This window comes from Wyeomyia smithii, chromosome 2 (genome assembly GCF_029784165.1).
Source record: "Wyeomyia smithii strain HCP4-BCI-WySm-NY-G18 chromosome 2, ASM2978416v1, whole genome shotgun sequence".
Classification (NCBI taxonomy): Eukaryota; Metazoa; Arthropoda; class Insecta; order Diptera; family Culicidae; genus Wyeomyia; species Wyeomyia smithii.
Window position 1 is genome coordinate 50,526,703 of NC_073695.1, and position 23,856 is coordinate 50,550,558.

General features: G+C 38.6%; 1 protein-coding gene across 3 annotated transcripts in view; it reads right to left on the minus strand.

Annotated features, from left to right (window-relative positions):
• The window catches only part of LOC129724532 (uncharacterized), a 545,414-nt gene that overhangs the window by 14,289 nt on the left and 507,269 nt on the right, over positions 1–23,856 (minus strand). For all 3 annotated transcript variants that reach the window (XM_055679507.1, XM_055679508.1, XM_055679506.1), the window contains 6 exons: positions 2,156–2,342; positions 1,716–2,089; positions 884–1,656; positions 661–823; positions 489–595; positions 178–425 (listed from right to left, as the gene is read on the minus strand). In XM_055679507.1, the coding sequence (XP_055535482.1) occupies positions 178–425; positions 489–595; positions 661–823; positions 884–1,656; positions 1,716–2,089; positions 2,156–2,342 (1,852 nt within the window). The remainder of the gene's footprint in view (positions 1–177; positions 426–488; positions 596–660; positions 824–883; positions 1,657–1,715; positions 2,090–2,155; positions 2,343–23,856) is intronic.

Below are 23,856 nucleotides of genomic sequence, written 5' to 3' on the forward strand. Positions count from 1 at the left end.
ACCAAGACAAACACTGTTGACACACATTACCATTTACTTGCAAGGTTAATAATAGTACTAATTTATTCGAACGACATTGGCGGTAACCCGCCTTGTGTCGATACGATTTCATGAAGCGTGAATTTACTTTAATTACTAGTTTGTAAAAATAAGCACCATGACACAAACACCGCCTACCTTCGTTAACCATCTCGGTGACGCGTCGCATCGCAGCCAGTGCCAGCTCAAAGACCTCCCGGCAGTCCATCGTTTCCAGATCGGACTTGGTGCATTTGCGAAAATTCAGCAACGGGAGCAGCTCCTTACGAGTAGGCGAATGTTTGACTAGTTCGCTGAGATGAAGCGGATATCGACAGATTCGCTGGATCGGTGCCAGCAGATGGGCGGATAGCGGCAGCTCTGGTAGGTTCTGGGCTAGACGACAACTGTAGTGATTTTGAAAACCAGTTAATATAATTCTATTGCGCATAATGTGGTATTATACTCACTTCTCCAGTATGATGCACGCTTCTTTATTGTTGGCATAATTTTCCAACTCCATCAGAGCACGCGGGTAGGAGTTGCAGTACGATGAATAGATCATAAAAGCAGATTGCTGTTTAAATAGAAACAAATATCAGTTTGTTATAGAAACATATAGAACAAGTAGTTCTAACGTACATATTCAAGAAACACCTCGCCAATCCTATTGTTCGGTACAGCTATTCGGAGTGCATCCAGGAAGGTCTGCTGAAACCGCCAGATTTTCTCCAGATTGGCGAAAATTAAATTGACACTCTCCACCGGAAAAATATCCTCTCGCTCTCGTAGCGGTTTGATAAACCTGCCGGATGAAAAATAAATCATTAACGAAATTGTCACCTCAATTGAACGTCAATCCTACCCTAAACAAAGTGAATTGAGCAGCTTGACATAGTTTATCTCAGTCTCGAGTAGTTCCTTGATAACGTTCTCCTTGGTCTGTTCCTGACTAGAGCTGGCCCCGTTAGAACCCGCCGGAATCGGGTCCGCACCAACGTCGTCCCCTTTCGCTGAGTCCATATCACAGTTTTTCGTTACCTCGCCCTCGCTCAGGCCCCCTCCGACACCAGCACTGAGCCTGCTGCCTCCCTCATTGTTATTGATGATAATAATTTGTTTTGGCATATTATAGGTCGGCAGAAGCTTAACGAAGTCCATGGGAAACCAGCCGCATTCGGAGCTCTCTTCATCATCCGGTCGACCAGACAGAATAGCATCTGATTTTATTCTACCCCACCACCATGGTCCGGGATCTCGCTTCAACACTTCCACCAGTGCTCCCTTTTCAAGCGCAAGCTCCTGGGATCCGGCGGGCCGAAATGAGAAAAGAACCTCCGCAAACACTGGTTCATCGTTCATCCTTGTATGGTGAACGGGAGCCGGTACCGTGTCATCACTATCTGATTCGCTCAAGTCTGCTGCTTCCAGCTCTTCGTCTCCGGCTACACAATCCAAGCCTGAAGGTTGACTCAGCGATTTACCACTGAGTCTTGATATGTTGGCCACATTTTCTTTATTGCTGCTTTTCAGTGACAATTTGTGTTTCAGAATGGAGGACGCTGCGTCAGTTCTGTTGGTTTTGGCTGAATTTGCCCGCCGAATCGAAATGTTCGAGCGTGGTGATGAACTCGATTCCTGTAGGAAAATATAAAAGTTATTAATAGTCGCTTGGGAGACCACTTAGACGCACTTACCGTCCCCTCAATTCCCTCTGGCAATAGTTGCTCATCAGGCTCCAACTCTACCTGGATGCCGGAGTCACCGCTGTTACATTTGTCCCGTCGGTGGGATTTTGTTTTCCGCCGTTCCTTGCTCGAGCGCCATATTAGAGGTCCGAACCGGTGGTGGTTCGGCTGGTGGGTCGGAGCCTGCGGTCGATCCTGCTGAGTGGCACTATCTGCACTCATTTCCACGGCGTGTTGGTACGGAAGAGAATGTTGCGAAACGTTTACGTTATTACTACTGCTATTGTTTATTCCACCAGTGGCCGGATAAGAACCGTTCACGGTTTTACTTGGCTTAAACTGGGAGAAGGTTTTTCGGAACTTTTGCAGTACACTTTCAGAAACTATGGAAAGGGAAATGATCTTATTATAATCGGAAAACTAGTTGGTACAAACAGGTTTGAGCATACCTGGATTATTCGGTCCTGTTTTCCCTGTTGCTTTCATTTGCTGAGGATGCGATCCAGTTCGATCTCGCACCAGGTTTGAACCATTGTTGCTACAGCTAACTTCGGTGGCAGCCACCTTCGTGACTGGCGACGTCGGTTGCGTAGGCTCCGTAAGCGAAGGACTAGACACGGCTCTTAGCTGGAGGGGCTGTAAACAGAAAGCAAATAAAACAAACCTGTCAGTTGTTTTCTGTTACGGGACATGGTTGATCTAGTCCAGTGTACATTCGTTTAATGGCGTGACAGTACTAAATCAAATTAAGAACAGGAAACACCATCATCAGCGTCATGGGCGCAACTACGGGGGGGCTGAAGCCCCCCCTAGAACGTGTTTAGCCCCCCATAGAATTTCCCAGAGAATGATTGTATTCAATATATATACATTCCATACTACTTATCAGAGCATCAAAATCAACACAAATTGAGATGTCATCATTCATTGGCTAAGAACTAGTTCTGCACCCAGGATCGATTCTCAACTCTTGCTCTCTTACTCACTTTACCAGTCAGACGAGAGCTGTAGTAACTCGTGCTGTATCAAGAAGTCGCCAGTTTACTCGGTTTTGGGCTGTGTTTCACCAGTTCCCCAGACGTCTCATCACTAGCAAGTCTCTTTCGATCTGGTCGAGCCATCATGCACGCTGCGCCCCTTAATTTCTTGTGCCGGTAGGGTTGCTGAAAAGAAGTGATTTCACATGGTTGTCGTCCGGCATTCTTAAGATGTGACCGGCCCACCGCAACCTATCGTCTTTCGCCAGGTGTGCAATGGGGTTCTCTCCAAGCAGCGATTGTAACTCATGGTTCATGCGCTGTAGCCATTATCCGTCGTCCGCTTGTGTTCCTCCGTAGATAGTCACCTTCTGTTCGCCGATAGGCACCTTCTGTTCGAAAATATCAAAAGGACTTCCATAGAGGACTACCGGTTATCAGGGTTTTGTAGTTTTTTGTATCGAAGTGGTCATGTCCGATCATCACCGTGATTGGTGCGTACGTTTGTAATGTCTGAGAAGAACGGGCCGTCGTTGAGAACGTGGTCAATTTGTTTTGCTGTACGTTGGTCGAGGAAAGAAGTGACTTTGGCTGTGCGGGCCGATAACCGGCTTATATAAGGCTATCCTTCCGTTCATGTCCCCAACGACGATCTTGATATCTTTACGCGAGCAGCTATCGTAGAGTTTCTCCAGCTGTGCGTAGAACGCTTCTTTCCCTGCATCAGGTCTTCCTTCGTGAGGGCAGTGCACATCGGGAATAGTGTAGTTGTGGAACCGGCTCTTAATTCTCAACAAACACAACCTGTCGCTGATTGCCTGCCGCTTTGGTGGTACTGTGCCTTGCGGCGTCAAATCCACCGTACCTTCTCTCCTTTCAGGCAAAGCTCCTGGAGCGCGATGATGTCGAAGTGGCGGGGTTCTAGCTGATCCAGCAGAATTCGGCCGACATCCGGGTCGTTAAGCGATCTACTGTTACATGTACTGAGCTTCTAATCGTCGTCCTTATTTCGTCGGCTGGGTCATTGCTGATTGTTCCGGTTCGTTTTGAATTCTTGATTCTCCGTAGTATGTTTATTTTAGTATGCTGCCTCACTAGAGCTGCGATACCTAGTCTCGCGACGGAGCTGCCGCCATGGATGTAGCTGGCGAGACACCGCATTTCATAGTTCAACCATCCGGTCCGGATCAGTCGCTGTTTGAGCCGCCCCTAGCCTGTGGGGTAGACGCGCAGACAAGCTGCTCCCCAAGTAGCAAAATTTGTTTCGATAATGAACTTTGTGCATCACAGCAACAAATTCTTATGCGAAATTAAGTTGCAGTTACATCTCAGTTTCATATACAATGACAAAAAAAGCGCAGGAGATGGAGCCAATTGCAACATTTTCGTTGTTTCAACACAAGTTTCAAGAATGAAACCGCAATGTGTATGAACTTATGCATGGAATTCGATAACAACATGGTAAATGCTGCATTGCAAGTTCATGGCTCAGTTTTAAATATTGCTTCCCTTATCATGCTAATGCAATGGTCATTAACAGTTTTTAATTTTGCTTCTTCAATTCATCAGTACCTTAGCGTGATAATGAAATTCAAAGCAATTTATCATATTTCGTTTAGAGACCCACACTTTTTGGACGACTTCTAGTCCAAGCACCCAAAAGTTACAACGCAGTAAATAAGCTCATCTCAAAAACAAATATAAGGCGAACGATCGAGCAAAAGTTGCTGTTACATGGCTTCTGAACATGACAGCAACTTTTAGAAGTATTTTTGTGTGTTTGTTTTTTGTATCTCGCAAGCATCACGTTGGCAACCTATATGCTCCACCCACTAGATCTATTCAGTGAAGGTTAGGTTTTCAAATGCCGTTTATACGTTTCAACAACAAATCTATCCTCGCGAATTACGTTGTGGGTGTGAAGATTTTTGAAGCAGCGATGCAACTTTAGTTGTTGCTTGTTTCTTTACAATTGCATCGTAGAAACAAAAAATGTTTCTTAAAACCTCGGAATTTCATTAGTGCAACAAATGATCACAATTAATTTTTTTATTATGTTTCAATTGTTGCTTGGGTCTCTAGGAGAACAACTACCCCACCGGTTTACCGGTTTTTCCTTGGTTGCTCGTATCCCAGTTGGTACCACGTGAAGGTAGGAATAGGGCAATATGCCTTGAACCACACTGGGGTCCATTTTCTTCTAACTAGGGTGAACTGTTAAAAAGCACTGCTCAGCCGTTTACCAAATCTAGCTCTCCTCAATATCGAATCATTGTTGCTGAAAGAGCTTGGCGTTGACGATGTGTTCAAGATATTCAGTACATCTTCGGAGATTCTAACCCGAAGTGATTTTTTTCTGCTTTTACGATACTATTTTAAGCGTTATTAAATAAGCATATTCAAACTCTTTTTTCTCTTTTTTAGGTGACATACATGAAAACTAGCCCCCCCTAGAAATTTTCCTTAGTTGCGCCCAAGATTATCGTCTAAAATTAACCGTATCGTTTGTGTCGGATAAGTGATTGATGAAAATGTATCGCCACCGACACGGTGCCGAAACTCGAGAAGCTTCTCTTTCGAAGGCGGAGCAACTTGAATAGTGTCGAGCGGGTTGAGGGTACAAATATAGCATCCATAGCAGACAAAAAGCACGATGATTTGCCACACGGATGGATGTCAGTTTGATGGATTGATTTGAGTTTTATCGCAGTAAAATGCTGATTAAATCACACCTTTTCAATCGGTGAGCGGAACCGTACGACTTGAGGATAGGCAATTGATGCCACACAATAGCAGGAGTGTTAGATTAAGGGGGGAAATTAGTAGTCATCATCGTCAGCTGATTGTAGATTTACACTTGTTCAACAAATGAGAATTTAAAAACGATTCTTGTCAGTTCTGGGAATCCAGGAGATACAAGTTGTAAAAGAAACTTAAAATGTTTTAAATGTTGTTTTACAATTAAGCAAGTTCGCGCCAAATGACCCATGGTCGAATATCGACCATTTTTGATTTGAATGAAACTTTGCACACGTATTTGGCTTAGCAAACTGAGCATTTTTCACAGGTGGAGAGATTTTTTACACCCATGAGTTACATTCTAAAAGGGCGTATGCCTTTTGGCATAGGTTTTATTCGAAGCATTGTAGCCCAGAAACCGTTGGTTGTATAGAAAAACTGTCTGAGAATGAGTTGTAGGGAATTAAAAATGCACCATAAAAAATATACACTGAACAAAAAAAAATTTTTTTTGACCAAAAAAAATTAAAAATAAACATTAAATTTTAATTAAAAAAAGAGAGTTGAATTTTTTTTTCATTTTTTTTAAAGAAATTTGATGTTAATACGCAACTTTTAAAAAAAAGTTCAGGATGGAGAAATGAAAAATATTTTTTTTTATGGTAGATTAATTTTTTATGAAAATTCTAATTTAAACATTTTTCAAAATATTTGTATTCGGATGATTTTAAAAGATGCAGAGAGTCATTTTGAATCAAAAAGCTCTTGGTAGTAAAGATTCTAAAGGCATTGGTTTTCAAGTTATTATTTAAGCTCGAAAAATTATAATTATTTAGGAAAATACACGTTTTTCTTAATTTGTCCATGGTTCTCCAGCAAAAACCATTCATTCATTGGAATGTTTGATCATAAATATACAATTCATTCTTTGACAACAAAACGATTAGATAAATAACTTAAGCGCTAAACCTTAGTAGGTACACGTTCCCCCTTGTCGAATGTTTTATAAAAAAATGTGTCGTGCAACACTACCTACTTGATTACTAATAATAACTGTTTGTGAAGTACGCAACCAATAACTACTGGGTTACCTATAATATCTGTTTTCGTATATAAATACGATTGCACTACTCGAGATGTGTTAGTCTGTTACTAATGTGTTAGTCTGTTGCATTTTGTGAAGATGAATAAAGTGAAAATGGAATACACCAAGCCCAAATGCTGTAAACCCATTCCTGATCATCGGTGCTCATCAAGCTTACGCAAATTAAACGAAAACGTTATTGCAAAATAAAAAAATATTGAACAGTCAAGCTCATTTTAATACGTCTTTATCAATTTGTGATTCGTGTAGTTATTGGAATGATAGTCAAGCCACCATTCATCCCTTCGTTGTTTACTATTCAGAATCTGGAACACTTAAGAATATCAGCTTCATCATAATATCGGAAGTACTCCATCATGATACTGGTGCGGTTCAGGTGCTCATTGCCAAATTAATGAGTTTTTTGAAAACAACAATACAGTTGTAAAAAGCGATATTAATGTCTGATGGAGCTGCCTCACAATATAAAAATAGAAAAAACTTTGCAAGTCTTTGCAAGTTCAAAACAAAATATAACGTCGATGCAGAGTGGCATTTTTTGCGACTTCTCATGGTAAAGACCCATGCGATGCAATTGGTGGCATATTAAAACGAATGGCAGGAAATGCAAGTTTAGCTAAAGAACATGAACATCCCATTACAAGCGCAAAAGAATTGTATGATTGGTCTAATCAGAAAAGTAATAAAAAATCATCAAAAATGTCATTTAGTTGGGTATCATATGAAGAATATGAACAAAGAGTAACAGAATGGAGCAATATTTTCAAAAAATCTATAATAATAGCTGCCACACAAAAGTATTACTCTCTTGTTCCGATATCAGAAAATAAGATACAAACGAAGCTGTTTTCAAAAGATGACGAATCATTTACTTATGATGTATATAAAATATAAGGTGAAACTAGTTCTGTAAAGTATCTATGTCATAAAAAAATATGTTCCTAAGATAATAAAACTCGAAAATAAATATTTGATTCTTATATATATTTATATCACTTAGAACATTTAACTCTTTTCTTGAGAACCGTTCTCCCAATCGTTTTGTTGTCAAAGAATGAATTGTATATTTTTGATCAAGCATGCCAATGAACGTATGGCTTTTGCTGGAGAACCATGGACAAATTAAGAAAAACGTGTATTTTCCTAAATAATTATAATTTTTCGAGCTTAAATAAGAAATAACTCGAAAACCAATGGGTTTAGAATGTTTACTACCAAGAGCTTTTTGATTCCAGATGACTCTCTGCATCTTTTAAAATCATCCGAATACAAATATTTTGAAAAATGTTTAAATTAAAATTTTCATAAAAAAATTAATGTACCATAAAAAAAATATTTTTCATTTCTCCATCCTGGACTTTTTTTTAAAAGTTGCGTATTAACGTCAAATTTCTTTAAAAAAAAAATAAAAAAAAAATTCAACTCATTTTTTTCAAATTGAAATTTAATGTTTATTTTTAATTTTTTTGGTCAAAAAAAATTTTTTTTGTACAGTGGATATTTTTTTATGATGCATTTTTGATTCGCTACAACTCATTCTCAGACAGTTTTTCTATACAACCAACGGTTTCTGGGGTACAATGCTTCGAATAAAACCTATGCCAAAAGGCATACACCCTTTTAGAATGTAACTCATGGGTGTAAAAATTCTCTCCACCTGTTAAAAATGCTCAGTTTGCTAAGCCAAATACGTGTGCAAAGTTTCATTCAAATCAAAAATGGTCGATTAAATTTTCGCGTATTTCCAGGTGATTTGAAATGATTTTGCTCAATTTTGAGTGCGAGTACACGGTGAAATTTAAAAAAAAAGTAAAACCCTTTTTAAAAATGCCCCAGTTTATCTAGGAATTTCTACCACTTTCTTATCACGCAAATGTCACTGTCATCAGCTTGGCGTGCTGCATTCCATTTGTCTAACCCGTAATATTGAGTTGAGGTAGCTACTCTAGGTGTGTTTCCTTGTTTTGCTTTCCGGTATGCGAATGTGAACGATATAGACAGAAGCGATAGCTTTATTCATTTCAATGGGGGTTTCCTCTTTCACAAACAGAACATACATGGCGCATAGTGATAACAACTTTGATTTAGAAGTGCACACAGTATGATTTGCTTATCATCCGTAATATATATCGTAACCATTTACGTATCATATTTGAAGTGGTAATCATTGTTTGTTTACCTACATTCTTGAGTTCTCATTCTTTGCCTGCGTGTGTAGTAGCAGTGTTTGGCCAAGTGTAAACGGAAATGCATGAATAGGGGTCAAAATGAATTTAGGTTTTATGCAATCGTTATCTGTGCTTTTGAAGTTCTTTATGACTAGCTGACCTGGCGAACACTGTCCCACTCATTTTTCTCCTCATTCAATTAATTTTGAACATTGAAGGCTTGGGAAACCTGAATTTATTTCTCAAAGTTCTAAAGGTTGACGTTGCGATTTGCTAATATTAATTGCGAATGTATGACGAATAGGATATTGGATGCGTTGGAGCTCAAAATACAAATCGTTTGAAGTTACTGGTTTTATCAGAACAAGAACATCCTCGTTCTCTTATTTGCCTTAAAGTATGGTTCCTTGCAATACATTGGTATTAAGATGCTTCAAGCGGTCGATAGTTGGGTACTTCTTCGCAGTTATTCATATAATCTACTGATTTATTTATATAATCTGTTGAATTCTAAAGATTTCGTTTTGAATGATAAAATTCTTTGTTTTGCCGCCAGTTTTTTTCGTGCTCACAATTATGGACGATAATCGAAATCACACTCGGAATGAGTTTATCTTTCGTCGATATTGAAAGGCAGAAATATCGCAGGAACATCAAATCAAATCAATCAAAAGGCGTCTAAGGTAATTTTCGACTTTTTGGCATTATTCTGGTTCCGAAAATACCGTATGGCCACCCCCTTAGAGAGCGGGAGAAGTGTCGAACTACCATAGAAACATTTCTTGACCCCAAAAAACCCACATGCCTAATACGGTTACATTTACTTCTTGTGTTTTTGTATGGGAATCATCCCTTTCGAAGAGGGTAGGGGTCTTGAATCAATCTAGTTTTGCTTATATTAAAATCGAACTCGTGACTAACTTCAATAACTCATTATGAACCATTTATCGAACGGTATTTTAATTTTTTTTTATGCATAACTGAGATGAGATAAACACATTCCGTTTTCTGTTTATGATAGCTGGGAATGTGGGTACAAAAAACCTGCCAGGCACCCCTTCGCACCCATTCCATTGGAAGGGGAGCGTTCGCGCAAATGTGTTCAAAAGCATAATTTTTCAATAATTGTTTTAAAGCTGAAAAGACAAATAAATAATATTGTAGAAGCTAACATATGACATTGCTTTTGTATCATTCATCGATGTTCTGCAAGCATACATATACCTATGAAGTGTAAAACAACCAGTAAAAACTCGGTTGGCTGAAATCGAAATTTTTTTTTCATCATTTTCTTCTTCAAAATTATTTTCTGAGCGTCTTAGTAGAATGATATATAGAAAATCAGAAAAAAGAACAATATTTTTCCATTTTTTAGTACAGTTTAATCTAAACATATAATTCTTTTTTTTAAATTTTTTTCTTGATGAGAACAATACAAGCCCGGATCAACCACGTTGAAGAAAATCCGGGATCTAGGTCTGATCCATGATGGGTTAAAGAGCTTACAACTGTAATCTAACGGCTTATGCTGGCCATACGTGGTGCGGTAGCTTAGAGTCCAGCAAAACGTTCGGTTACGTAAGCAACGATGAGACACATGGATGTTTAATTGTTCAAGAAAATAACTACTGTCAACTGTGTCCATCAAGAGATCATAAACATATAATCTTTAGAATAACGCTCTACGTTCAGCTAGTTGGTGTGCTTAGTTTTATCAGCTGACAACGATTCTCATAAGCTGGGAGGTGTGAATGGTTCTGCCTCGGAAGTCGACGCAGAGCGTATCGGATAAAGGAACGTTGGATGCCTTCGATTTTTTTATTAGTCCAGTGTTGTACGGTGCCCAAACAGGAGCTTCACACTCCAAGATGCTGCGAACCAGAAAACAATAAAGTATTTTTAAGGTGTAGAAGTTTGCGGGAGAAATCCGAGGTGTTCCGTCGAATAAAGCCAAGTATGGCGTATGTTTTAGACGAAGTGGTGGTAATAAGCTCGTCGAATCGTAGCTTACTGTCGATCGAAATTCAAAGATCTTTTATAGAGTCCCATCGATTCAAAACTCATTCATTTATCTTGTACGTGAAATGTTGGGGTCTATGAAACCGGTTAAACGAAATGATGTTACATTTGTTCATGTTCACTTCCATGCCGTTCACAAGGCCAAGTTCACCAATGCAACACGCTGTCAACATCACGCTGCAGGGCTGACCGTAATGCAACAAACAGGTGCATTAGCACGAAAGATTTTAAAGTCATCGGCATATAATAATTCTTCGGAGATGTGGTCCAAATATGCTACCTTGGGGTACTCCAGAAGGTGTTGGAAAACAGTACGAATGGCTTCCTAGGAAATTAACAGAGGCTCTTCGACGCGTCAGATATGATAGTCAATTGGTTATTCAGTCGGGTAAGCCGACTCGTTTCATTTTCTATACAGCTAACCAGGGGCGACTCGTGGCTGTTGAACCTACCTGTTCAACTAGAAACTCTGGAAATCAGAGTTTGGGGAAGTAACTACAATTTTATCCGCGAAAAAAAGCAAGTATTCCCAACAAATAAATAACAAATTCCCTTTGTTACTATTTAAGAATAAAACTGAAAAATAAGAAAATAAGAAAATGAATTTGGATTTTAGATTCCTTTTTTTGACTGGCGTCCCCATGTGCATTGCACAGGTTGCACCTATGGACGAGTCGCCCCTGCAGCTAACATATGCGGAATCTTGTCAAATGCTGAAGACTTTTGATACACAGATTAAAACCGATATACCCCGGTGATTCTCTGCGTTATTTGAATAACTGCAATTATGAATGAGAGTTATCGATAGGAGTAACCTATTTCATGCACAAGGAAAATCCGCTGGTTAAAGAGCTTAAAGTGGCAACGCTAATGTTGCAGAGCATTGTTTCAAGAATAGTAGAGGTAGACCGTCAGGTCCTGGTCCTTTAGAGGTATCGACTGCCGCAAGAGCCAATTGTGCATCGTCTGCAGATAGCGTAACTCGGGGAAAATACAGATCGAATGTATACATGTTTCTGATAGCATCATAATTATTCTTGGGGGGACTTCGCAATATACGGTTTGGAATAAATCGATAAATTGATTAGCGGAGTCATTTTCGTTATTCGCGACCATATCACTATGAAAAACGGCGGTGAGGGTTTTACTTAGTTATCTTACGACCATTGGCGAAATTCCAAAAAAAATGATGAGTCACGTTTTATTTGACATTTCATTCGTTGTATGTACTCGCGATAACATGCATTACATTGTATTTTATATGTACTGTTGTTCGAGTTCGCGGAGGACTTGTTTATTGTGGTTAGATCTATGTTTGAAGTAGCGTTTACGAGCTTTTCTTAACCGGTTACGACAGTGGTTTAATCCTGGGTTCAACCACGACTGCCGGTTGTTGGGCGTTCTGCGTTTATAATATGAGCGATTTTGTCGTAAAAATGTTTAACTGAGTCGTCAGTAGCATAGTACGCAAGAAGAATACTTCAGTTGATGTTTGCAATGGTATTGTTGAAGGCGTCATAGTCGCAGCGAGAAAAATCGTAGTGCAACGTGTCAGGAGGTTCATCATCGATTGTATGATTGTATGTGATAAGTCAAGTGTCAAAATGAAGGGAATATGATGAGCGTCAGTTCGTAAGAGTGGTGACATTGTTTACGAACGCTAGATCTAGCAGTCTACCAAGTTGGTTATAGAGAAATTTGCAGGTGACCGTTTTCTAGCATTGAGTTTGTTAAAATGGTCTTCTGTTGCGACGATACATTAATCGGCAGATTACTGTTAACATCGAAGTCGTGATTCCAGATAAGAGTTAAGGTCAAATCACCAAGTAGAATGAGTGAATCTGTTGTTATAACGAGATCGTTGAGCTTTTGAACGCAGTTGTAATGTTCCTTATACATAGAGCAGAACCTGGCTTAATGTACATGCAACATATGTAAACGTATTGTTTCGGCATTTAGATGCAAATGGCAATCTGCTCCAAACTTTAATCTACCTAAAACACACATACTTGCTTTTGAGGTGTTTCTTGGTAGCAATAAGAACACCACCTCCACGTATTAAAGTAACAGTTGCGCCGTTGCAGTCGCATCTATAAAAGTAATAGATAGTTGGGAGGAGGATATGTCGCTTCGGAGCCATGTTTATTGATGATTCCCTGATAGAATAACGTTGTTGGATGGATGTTTGGGAATTCGGTAAAAAAGTTGGGAATCGCGACATCCATGGTTTCTGGTATCATAAAACAATTCTAAGAACTTCTGACTGCCGATCGGAAGCCTAGATCCGGAAAAAAATTGTCCGTATAGTGTTAAGAATCATAAGTCCGTAGTTGGGGCTACTTTCTTGCAAAATGCAAAAATCGAGCTGGATTAGGTTCGTTCATGGTATAAAAGGCACCAAACCGCGACGAGAAGCAGAGGACGGTTGCAATTCCCGAAAATCGTGCTGCCTGTGTTGAGGCGGATTTTAAACGGATTCCTCGGAGCCTATATTTCACTGCCAAGGATAAGTTTAATGTTCCAGCGAACCTCCGAGCAGAGGAGAGGTTCAAGTTTGCCAAGAAGTTCTTGATTTGACAAGAGATTTGTCTCTGCGGAAAGCGGAGTTTGATAATGGCGGGTCCTCAATACATGAGAAAAGCAGAGTGAATATTCTCCGTTTAGTTATCGTCCAGCATGACCGCTGCGTGTAGCAATTTTCTGCACTACACTTTTTTATGTTTTGTGCTATGTTTCTGCTGCTCGCAGAAAAACTAAAACAATAGAAGAGCAAACATGCGTGACGGGCGGCTGGATTTATGTTTTTTTTTTTCAGTTTCGAGATGCAAAGCAAACACCGCAATATATTTCCTACATGGATTTTCCCCTCATTTTGAATTTGCTTAAGAAAATCAGAGATTACCGTTGTTTTCAATCACTTTTGTTTTTATTTTTTATTCTAGTGTAGAATCTTGAATTATTTTTTTGTGTTTTTTAATAAAATTCCAGACATTTTTCTAACGTCATTCCTTGACATTTTTATTTATCTCTTGTAATATATTCAGATATATCTGCATATATTTTTTTCATAAGTCGATATATCCGAATAACTAACGAAAGATAGAGAAAAGTTGTCAAGGAATTACGTTTAAAAAATTGTCTGGAATTTTATTAAAAAACACTTAAAACTAATTCAAGATACTTTAGCCCTTTTCAAATGTTAGTCTAGATAAATTGAAAAATGAGATGTGCAAAATTGCTTAGTTTCGTAAAACCTACACACCCACAAAGTTTTTTTTTAGGTTCTGAGAGGGTACTTTCAACACCTGGTCGAGTTGACGCGAAACCCTTATAAATTTTAAGTAAGAATTATACACGCAAAAGTTCAAGCTTACATCAATCGATGTGTCCTCTCAAAACGCATATTGAATGCTCTGGCTTTGCACAACAAATGTGTCAAAAGGATAACGCAACAGTTGCGCAATGAATACATTGACAGAGATCGAAATCAGAATATGTATAATACACACAAAGTCGTGGTGTTTCGGTGGACTTCGGTTTTGGACAAACGATCAGTTTTGGGGCGCTCAAGGAACCGCTGATTACTTTCGCGAGTCGGTGCGTAAAAAAAGCTCGTGCATCTCTATTCACCGTCAGTAACCGAAACAACCAATGCGAGTCTTGTTGTAACAAAATTTACTTACGCTGGTGCCAGTAACGTGGAACCGAATGCATATGAATAGTCGTCGTTAAATGCAAAATTTTAAACAAATCCAATGTCTTTTTAATTGTTATTTATTTGATGATGTTTTGGAATGACCGGATTCATGATAGTGAATCGATCAGTTTATATTTGCATTAACTTAGTCAGTACCAGGATCATCAGTATTGATTACTGCTTACACTGCTTTAACGATAGCAGCATTCTGAAAAATATTACCAATACCAGTACTATTCATAATGGCAATACTAGCACCGGATAAAACTTCAAAAGTGTTTTGGTTTTGAACCGTCCAATACATTAAACATTCGCTAGAGCACCAAACGCGTTATGAACAACACACATCCGTTGTACTGGTTCCGAAACAGTACAAAAGATGATCTAAAAAGACGTAATATTGATGTGGTTACGCACAGTCCAACTTTTTCGTGTACTTTCTCCTGAAGTAAATTGTACATGTTGAGAAAGCAAACTACAAGTGACATGTCGATTTTATCACGGTTCGTTTTTATCACTATCGAATTGATCACGCAAGCTCGGGGTTTATCACGTGTCTCAGATATATAAGAAATACTAGAATAACACGAACTGTGCGGTGTGATCTAGCGGCGAAAATTTTCCAGCAAGTTCTCAGACAATCGCTACTTTTAAGGAAGAATTCTTTAATGACATGATGAATTGTAGCAATCATGTTGGTGAATTTAATTTGCATAATTATTCTTCGTCAATTTTCGAATTTATAGCTGATCTACGATAAAGATCATGGATAGTTGGCTAACCAGGCGCAATTACACCTTGCGTACGAGTTAGCCGTTTGAATATTTGCTCTTCTTTTAGCCTCTCATTCGCGGTGACGCAACCAAAATCTCAAGCACGAATCAGCGACTTACTTGCTTGTTCTTCTTGGTAAAATCCCAGCCAGCGCAAGTCATTTAACTCGGGAAATGAAATGGTTAGATGCATGAATCTAATGGGAAAGGGAGATATAAACTCGGGTTTGAATTTACCGTGGAAGTTCGTTGCAAAATTTCCGGTTTCAAACCAAAATTCTCGTTTGATCTGAGGATTACACCAAGCTCGCTTTGATCAGATCTATTTGAACAGTGACCGAAGTCAGAGTGCGTGACTTGTGTGTTGTCCGCGATTGACCAGAATCAGCTGAAATTGCACAAAGAACCGTCAAAATGGTGCCTAGAAGTAGCATGCCATTTTCAGTGTATAATTTCTGGTGATCTTTTTTTTCACTGGTCAATAACGTAGCTGGCCACACCCAATGCAGATCAATAGAGGAAGGGATATCGGGAGTGTTAGTTCAATACTTGTTGCTACTAGAGACCGAGGGTTCTTTTGCATCATCTACAAGTATCAAAGGAAGGAATTAGTGTTAGTGGAAAGGAATTGATCTAGATCCATTGAGGTTGATGGTGCGATCTTTTCTACACAAATTCGCGCACGATATGGTTACTTCTCGGTCTCTGGGAAACCGGCCATGTAAATGAAACCGCGCCACAATCGTTAAATTGGCACACAGGAGAACCGATGTTCCTAGTTACCTTCGGCAACCTAACAATCGTTAACAGTCTGTATCACACCATACTTCGTGTTTCATTCCGTGAACTTTTAGCATTTACCTAGAAACGAATGGATTTCGTAAAACGCAACAACCGCACGCCGAACGCAAACCACTGGTATCAGCTCAAAAAATCTCAAAATGTCCATATTATCAATGGATAATCAGAAAGTTTTGATGGAAGTGTTGCCAATAATGAAGAGGATTATAAATAAATCGATGGAAGTAGGAACAGGCCTGCAAAAATCCATCGAATAAAACCCTCATTGAAAACATAAGCGATAAACAGAAGAGAAATCCTCAGATTTTTGTCTGTTCGGATTCACAAGATAAGTAATCTTCAAAATTTCAAAACTATAGGCTCCGCGTTGCGGCCAAATTTCGGACCGACCACCGAATAAAAGCCTTCAAAACTTCCTTAACAACTTTTCTGAAGACCTTAACCCACTATGTTAGAAAAATGACTAGATAGAGTTACATAAATCTGCCCATTTCAGGTGATTCTAAACTTTTCGGGGTGCTGCAATATTCAAACTGGGGATGGTAACACTTATTGACGCGATGCCAAACTTCTGGTGGGTAGTGTAAATAATATTAACAAAAAAATATAAAATAGCCACGAAAAAGTCACTACATCCATAGTTCTTTAAATATAGGGGGAATAGGGGCAAAATGAGCACGATAACTTGGTTGCTGATTTAAGCATGGAAAACGACAAAAACTTTAAGCTGTCTTCAGAGCAAAACTTGAATTAACTATCTATAATTAAAGGTACACTACTCTCAAATTGAAAAGTTTATCGTATAATGGTGAAAAACACAAATTAAATTCATGCATCAGAAACTAGCAATCAGTTGATGTGTGGGGCACAATGAGCACCCCACTGGGGCATGATGAGCACCCACGGGACGGGGTATAATGAGCATTCTTATAGAACATATCTTGAAACTGTGTAGAAGTACAACTAATGGGCCAACGTGTGTCGTCGGATGCCGTGATATTTGGCGGCTTGTTTCGTGAATGTCCCGTCGCGCTTTATGGTGGCCAATTCTGCCTGCAGTCCCTATTTCTAGCCGATTCGGTTTCAAAGATTTTCTAATATATGTTCGCACCATCACTGTAAACAAACACTAACCATGGAAACAGACAAACTCACAAGTCTACTGAGATGAATTTCAGATAAGTTTATGTGACAAGGTGTGCTCATTTCACCCCACCTAAAGGTGACCATTTCGCCCCTATCGAATTAGCTAAAGTTAACATGAGATTTTAATACTAATTATAGCTTAAAATCAAAACTTCAATGATGGTGAAATTTGGGGTACGACCCATACGTCATATTGATGTGTCTACATACTTGATTGAGCCATTTAAACGATCGTAGAAGCTTTTTTTGTAGTGCGCAATTATAATAATTTTTCCAACATTCGGGAACCAAGTTGATTTTTTCAATATATTTCCATATTTTAAACAGACAAACCACTTTTGTTCTACATAAAGAGATACTGCAGTAACTACGGAAGAGTTCCACATACCATATTGTATTAAAAAATGCGTAGTTTCGCATAAAATTATGCCATGCCCCCAATCCCCCTATTCCTGATTTGTTATATGTTGCATTCAACCTAGAATGGTTGAATTAAGTTGATAAACAGTAGAGAATATGCAAGTTGAACATAAAATATAGTTTGAATCTAACATGCAGAATATAGATAACCGTACAAAAGTAATTCGTGTAATATGGGAAATCATGCAGAAATAGGTCGTAGCATTTGGACAAATCCTGGGAAATTGTATGGTTCAAAAGAATACGGACAAATTTGGCGCGAGTTCTCGAAATAATACGGTTTTCTCTCGAACGGGTTGCACATTACATTACTTTACTTTTTTGTTTACGTTGTTCGCATGAATCTACGCAATTCTAATAAAATCACTGCAATACAGATATTACGATCTACAGTTTCAGTTGGCTTTTGGAGTTTTTCGCTAATTTTGGGTAAGCTGTTAGAGTTTATAGATTAGCGATGCTGCGGCGATGTTAAATTTTTATTAGGCCTAACTACTAGTGCAACTAAGCAATGGTCGTCTGAGTAGTCATAGGTAGTCGCCCCATGTGCAATTCTCATTGACGTATAAGTTACTACTTATTTCATCACAATAATTTGCTCTCCAGAAGTAGAAGGACTAATATATGAGAAAGTACAAAGTAAGAGGAACAATATATGCATGATAAGAACATTTCCGGTAAACGGTGGCATTATCTGAAGAACTGGCAAGCAATACGATAAGAATAAGCAATAATTCATCCAGGTAACACCCCTATAATCTAGTGATGCAGTGAAAATATACTACAAGTATGATGATTCATTTACCATACACCTGGACAATAAACAACATTCAGCAAATCCCAACCATTACAAGAGTACAGAAAATTTACCCTAATCCGTTGCAGTATACAGTTTGGTTGATATTCGATCCTTTCCAAACTGCCGTACCACTCCGGAACTGATCGGCGGGTTGCCCTCGACAGTGTGGTATCGGTAGCACCGTACGCGCCGTAAGCGCTAAATATGCGTTCTTTCAGGCGAAATTTATCTCGCCTGTGATACAGCGTCTGATTACTGCCGCCCGTGTTGATGTGGTAAATTTGACGATTCCGCAGCAACCGTCGCACACGGGATGTAGGCCAACGAAACTCCAAAGGAACCTCCGAGTGCCACATCATACACTTATTGTTCTCACTGTTAGTCCTGCGTCGTTTTCGCGACTGTTGTTCACAGTTATAGTCTAATTTGGTCATAGCACCTTAACTTGTTAATTCACGCTACACTTGAAAAGTTCAGATTAAAGATTAGAGTGTTACGTGATCGTGGCTTCCGAATTCGGTCAGCAAGGGGAAACAACTGACGTAATTGAATTTTACACTGTGTGAAAGTATGTTAACCGTTTAAATCGTTATCAGAACAGCTAACGCCTTACATAGGGGGGGTGCGTGGTATGAAAGTGATCAATTAGCGATACAGTGATTGTTAACATGCAGTACTGCTTATCGGAACAGGACTTCCGATGTTCATTATGGTTATCTATTCGCACGATTGTTTATTTTTATTTTTTAAAAGAAGTAAGATTTTGCACCAGGATGTCATTGAATTTTAAATCGATCATCATTCACTGAGGTTCCGATTGTTTAGTGAGAAATCCAGGCTGCCTAGAAAATTTCCGTTGTTTATATAGAGAGGTTTATCAGATAAACGGTCAAATCGTAATGACTGTTTGATAACTTCTAGAAACCCGGGATGTGTGGTGTTTCATCATTCAGCAGACTGGTTCAGAATTGGATATGCAAAAGGTCATGGGTTAGATCGGCGTTTCAATGATTTCAAATTCATTTGGTTAAATTGAAAATTCATCGACGTTAGCAGCTCATATAAATGAAAATAAATACCTTTCATGGCTTTTTGAACATAGGATTGTAAGAGGAAATTTTGGTTTCGATTTTATTGGACGCTTATAAGAAATGATTTTGATTGCAAAGAATTGCTGGGCTTATTTAAATTATTGAAATGTGTTGAGTCAGCGTTTTTCGCTATCTTTTTCTATTATTTTCCTAATAAAATGTTCACACCTCTACCTCGTGTCAAGATAACTTCACAAAGCGAAATCACATTCTCTACACTCTATACCCGTCAATACTGTCCAGAATGATCGATTATTACAATTATCGCTGTCACGAGCTCGAACGTAGACATTTGTGACCACGGACGGACGGCTTTTGGGAAGGAAACAGTTCGTTAGAACCAGCGAGAAAAAAAAGTATCTCAGAAATTTCCGTTCATTGTCTGTCGTTCAAAAAAAAGGGGAAATTCAAAGAACTTTTTGATAGGCGCGCTGTCGCGAAGAAATCATCAACATCTAAGGTGATAATTTGACAAAAGTTGATTGCCCGATGCAATGGTATTAGGCTGAATGATGGTCATTTCAGATCAGGTGTGTGAAAAAAATTATGAAATAAAATTCCGACCAACTGATTTTTTGATTGTTTTAGTATGATTCACGAATAGAGTTTTCTCCTAATGATATTAAGATTAAGAAAATATTTTGCTTAACAAATTTCAATACATTTTTTAATTGAATCCGAATTTTCCATTGAAGCACAATAAAAAATGAATAAGGCAAAATATAATAGAGTTAGGGACCAAAAATATTCATGATTGTTATAAATTCACATGAATAATACTAAGGTATAATAAAGAAAAAATGAAACAAATATAGCTCATATAGAAAATGGAGTCAAATGAACCGAAAAGAGAGGTGAGTTTTTTTTTCAAATATTTCACGACTATTTTTCGTAAATGAAGCCAGATGATTTGGCGTTTTTACATCGTTAACTACTACAAGGTTGTTACAATTGTCTTTTAATTAGCGTGCTAAACTCGAATTTTTGGAAAAAAAATTCACCAATAAACCAGTACAAACACGTTAGACAATACTATTACTGGACAAGCTGGCTAAGACACATTCGTTATCCAAGTTTCAAACCTAATCAAAGAACTCACTTATTTCGCACAATATTGATATGAATTCGAACCGTCCAACTTTTGCGTGTATTAAACCCAAACAAAAGGTTCAATCATACAAAATGACAAATTAAAAGAAATATACAATTTTCGTCATAGCGGAACAAAGTAAATTTCCCTAATTTATGGATGCCACATCAGCTGATAAAAGAATCGAAACGCTAAGAAAACAATTAAGTATTTTAGATTGCTTCTTTGTGATACATTAGCAGTTTCGGTGCCTCAAGTCTTGTGTGAAAACGAAATCCTATTAATGTACCAGCAGTCAAATAACAGCATTGATAAAAATAGGTTATGTCTCGGTAAATTAAGAATGTGATCATCATTTCATAATCCAGTGTGCGAACTGGATAACGAGTAGTGTATTAACGAGTAGTGTTTCCACCGTTTGCAGCTTACGACTAGCTTAGCCGAAAGTAATAATAGTATCGGCTACTAGCTTCAGAAACAAGAGATAGCTTTATCACTTAGAGAGTGAAAAAAACACCGACAAAGATTGACCTAATCACTTAGTCTGCAAAAGTGAGTGTGACCATCCGAAATGGTAACAAAAAATGGTCCAACTCGAAATCCTTATCAGAGGCGCGTTCGCAACTTGAGTAGCAGTAAATTGACTATCTACTCTGGTTATAAAGTCATAAACATTGCTCGAGACAATGCGTTTGTACCTTTTCAACACCGGTGAATATTTGCTATGATATTTTGGAAAGCACACCCGATTTGTTGCAATACCGTCAATTGTTGTGGTTTGTGCGGTACTGCTGTCGTGTTTTAAAATCAATCAGAAAAATGTGTCTGTAGCGCAATTTGTTTAGTGCCGATAAATATTTAAGTGCTTGACGTCTATTACTTAGCTTGAGGATTATTATTCTTGATTGAACCATTCCAGTTGAACACTTGAACTTGCTATACTAAAATGACTGGAACATGCCCGCGCGTAATAAATCAGATTTATAGTGGGACGCCAAGCGGTGCCAAGTCTGTGGACTTGATTAGATTCATCAAATCGTGCGACAACTTCAACTTCCATGAATTATTTTTCAACGGTTATTGGTTTCAATTGTTCACATCTGATCCGGATCACTTTCGTACCACAAGGTCACCAATTAATACATGCTATCTCATCACCATGTGATCGGTATAATTATTTGGCACCTGCCATGCGGAGGCGGAATACCACAACAAACAGAGGGGACGTACCGGTTCATTGTCACACTGCCACAACTAATGACAAATTTTAGGCACTAAGTGGAAATTTTCACACCATTCACCAGTGCGCGATGGTGGTGTCTCTACGTGATTTGCATTTCTTCCAAAACAACTATAATTAACACTTAGGATATGAAACCAACCAATCATACACACACTGAGCGGAGCCTGTCGGTTTCAATTTACGGCGTAAGCTAATACTGTACGGTTGAGTGAGCCGGTAGAGCGTCGTGTCCGCGGCGTATAAAATGACCGTGGACAAGGATCACCGCCGATGGCCTCGTCGCTGGCTGGTGGTGAGAAGCTATTTTTTGCGTTAACACTGAAGTTCTGTTCTAGTACTACTTTCGATACGCGAGCGCGTTTGTGCGACCGTGTAACTCAAGATCCTATGCCGAACTGGACTTCGAAAGCAGCAATCGTTACCGATAAGCGTATCAGTTGTCAATTGTGCGAGGGTAGTCTCACGATTAGGAGGATTGGCCGACACAGGTAGCACCATGTTGAGCGAGAGAATCGATAAGCCAGGTGAGTTTTATCTGATGGGAGCTGATGTTGCACGTCTAGAAGAATTTTTCTACTATCGCACTGTCGGAACAATGACAGGGATAATTTGGGGAAAATGATTAACTTTATTTGGGGAAAACAATTGTTTCAAAGTGTTTTCAGAACCGATTACCGCCATCAAAGAGCGGAACGAAATAACAAGAGAATCTAACAACTCTGTCTCTGCACTGAAATTCAACTTCTACTTGTGGAACTGATTAGCCACGGCTGCGATTATTGAGACGACATCGAGGTCGAGTAGGTAACAAAAATTGGTAAACAAGGAAGCTATTAAATTTGATTGGATCATGCTGCCGGTAATTGCTGTACACAACTTTGAGTACGCAAAAGAAGAATATCGCGACGTCTGAGAATTCGGAAAGTATCCCATAAAGATAGCTCAGTTACAGGTGCTATTCGCCGCTGGAGTGTAAATTTCAATAATCTTGGAGAGTATAAACTTTTTTCAATACTGTATCGACTTGATCGCGTCAGTTTTTGTTGTTTGATTACTTTAAAATCGCATCTATAATTGCTGATAACGATACAAGAATCTGATTTCAAAAGGAATAAATTTGACAACATTGTGCATTTATATTGTACTCCATTGACTCAGCAGTTTCAAGCAGTTATAAATGTACTGATTCTCCAGCAAAGTCAATATCCTTAGCGGTAGTCGGGCTTGTTGGCATATCTTCTGTACAGACTTGTTTCATAGGTGAACCATCGCATTCGGATAGTAAAATGGAAATGGTCCAGAACGATTACCAGGATGCACACCAATTATTTTGAAGGGTATCATTAAAATTTTCTGGTTGCGAAACTTGGTAAAACCTAGATGCTAATTCACGAGTGCGGAATCTGATCTTCTGTTCATTCAAATTTGTGGGCTTAGCGCTACACATACGAAAAGTTTAAAACTTCTGGTTTACAGTAAATCAAATCAACTTGCTGATGTTCGTCAAAATATTCCAATGACCGTGTCCATTATTTTTACCAACTTCAAGGAGTGCGAATTGAAATACCAACAACATTGTAAGCGTCACGAAAATGGTTCAATTACAGGTGATTATAACCCAGTCAGTTTTTAATGGATTTTTTTTCATTCTTACAGCAATAGATTATAAATTTAAGTATGTATGCTTTAACCAAAATGTGGAAAATTATGATTTTATGTTATGGTAAGAATGTAGAGTAGGGTGTCCCAACAAAAATCGATGTTGAAAAAGTCAAGGTGCTCAGCCCTAAATTGAAAGATAATGTTATTTATAGCATTTTTGTAGAACATTTCGTTTTGTAGAAAATCGTTTTCAGGTTGCCCAAACGTGATTTATGAAAAAATGACTTGAAGCTAGAAAACCACTCTTTTGCACTTTTTTCAAATCTGTTCGATACCTAAATTTTTCCATATATTTTTTTATTATTGTGGGTTGTTTTTGAATATTTTGCATGATTTGGTTCAGCATCGCATTCAATTATTCAACTCACAGAGCCCTTTGAACATCACAAAAAAGTGAATTTTTCTCATAATTTTAGGATA